Source organism: Triticum urartu, chromosome 6A (genome assembly GCF_056163025.1).
Source record: "Triticum urartu cultivar PI428250 chromosome 6A, HENAU_Tu73, whole genome shotgun sequence".
NCBI lineage: Eukaryota > Viridiplantae > Streptophyta > Magnoliopsida > Poales > Poaceae > Triticum > Triticum urartu.
The window spans coordinates 129,923,965-129,925,929 of NC_141878.1; the positions used below are offsets into that span (position 1 = coordinate 129,923,965).

General features: G+C 39.1%; 1 protein-coding gene across 1 annotated transcript; it reads right to left on the reverse strand.

Annotated features, from left to right (window-relative positions):
* Nucleotides 1–453: 453 nt before the first annotated feature.
* LOC147964455 (uncharacterized) lies at nt 454–1,131 on the reverse strand. Its single transcript, XM_087529988.1, has 2 exons — nt 922–1,131; nt 454–810 (listed from the first exon to the last, which is right to left on the reverse strand). Exons 1-2 carry the CDS (start codon nt 1,129–1,131, stop codon nt 454–456), a joined length of 567 nt encoding a protein of 188 aa, XP_087386114.1.
* Nucleotides 1,132–1,965: the final 834 nt, after the last annotated feature.

Genomic DNA, 1,965 nt, shown 5'->3' on the forward strand with positions numbered 1-1,965 from the left:
TTTGGTATGAGTACCATAAACGTGTTGTTGATACATTCAGCACTCTCAACCCCTTCCACAATACGGATAACAGCTTTAATTACCTATTCACCACAAACATCCCAATGCTTCTGAAAAAAGTGAGCGGGAAATCCATCGGGTCCGGGCGCTTTGGATGGGAACATTTGGAACAAAGCCCTTTTAACTTCATCACCCGTGTGTGCAGCATTTAGGGATGCATTCATTTCTGGTGTCACTCTTGCATGGACTGAGTCCAAAACTTCTTGCATGTTATTCACAGCCTCTGACGTGTAGAGTTGAGAGTAAAATTGAGTAGCCATTTCCTCAAGTTCATTAACTTCTGTTACTACATCTCCATTGCCTCTAATCAGCGATTTTATTAGGTTTTTCCTTCTTCTCATGGTGGCCCTCAAATGAAAGAACCTGGTGTTCTTATCTCCTCCAGCCAGCCAGTCAACCCTCGACCTCTGTTTCCATAATATCTCTTCGGTAGTACAGTTCCACGAGTTGTTCTGTAGTCTTTAGTTCCTCCGGAGATGGCTCAGTACGTCCAGGAACACTTCGTAGTATTTCCAGCTCGTGTTTCATTCTGTTGATCTCCCTTCTAACATTGCCAAACGTTTCACGATCCCATCTTGATAAATTTCCTGAGATTTGTTTTAGCTTCTCTTGAAGCTCTTGGACCATCATGCTTTCAGGTTTATCCTTCCACCCTGAATCTACAAATGGTTTGAGTTCAGCGTGGGTTTCCCACATCAACTCATATTTGAAAGGCTTTGCTCCTTTCTTGGCTGTTAGTTCCTCTGAAAACTGCAACCAAATGGGGGCATGATCGGAACAAGCAGCCGTAACATGATGGACACTGGCTGATGGGAACAAAGTGCACCACCCCGGGTCAGCCACTGCTCTGTCCAAACGTACCCGCGTATAAGTTCCGCCTGATACTCTTTTCTCAAAGGTCCATTGCCTTCCAAAATAGCCCAAATCAGCTAGACCAGAGACATCTAGGGCATCTCTAAAACCATCTAGCTGGTTCTGGCTCCACAGGCCAACACCTTCATACTCAGAATGATGTAGAACTTCATTGAAATCACCTATGACAACCCACGGATCACCCGTCGTTACTGCCATATTGCGCAGTGTGTCCCATGTTTTATACCTATCCGGAACTTGGGCTTCGCCATATACACAAGAGAGCCTCCAAGGAATAGGGCCAAGTTCAGAAACTTTTGCATCGATATGATACCTTGAATAACCAGAAACTTCGAGTTTTATTTCATCATTCCAATAAATTACAAGACCTCCACTTCTACCAGTACTACTAACAAGCTGCTGCGCTTTGCCTTCGCCGGCTAGCCCAACAAGCTGCTGCAGCGGGCGGGCGGCAGACTGGACCGGGCTCAACGTGCGGAAGGCACAGGCCTCGACAGCGCTCATTTGGTTCACTTTTGTTTTCAACATTTCTGTTTTTGCGTCTGTTTTTTTTTTGCTTTCACACATTCCTAATATATATAATAAAAATAATCACATATCGTTTTTTAAAATGTTAATCCTGCATTCGGAAAATGATAAATGTGTACACAAAAAATGTTATGAAAAACACAGACATAAAAAATATGTTTAAAAATATGCTAGACATGTATTTCCATAATGTTGTTTGTGTATATAGAAAATATTCATGATATATACAAAAATAATATAATCTTTATATAAAATCTAGACATAAAAATAATAAAAATATTTAAAAATTGTTAACTATGTATTTAATAAATGCTAAACATGTATATCAAAATGTTCCTAATGTATACAAAAATTTTAGTATGTGCACCCTTAAATTTGATATCAATATATATATATATATATATATATATATATATTTGGAAAATGTTAAACATATATTTGTAAAATTTTACAAGAGTACACAAAAAAAAAGATTCAGATGTATGCCTAAAATGTAGAATGTGT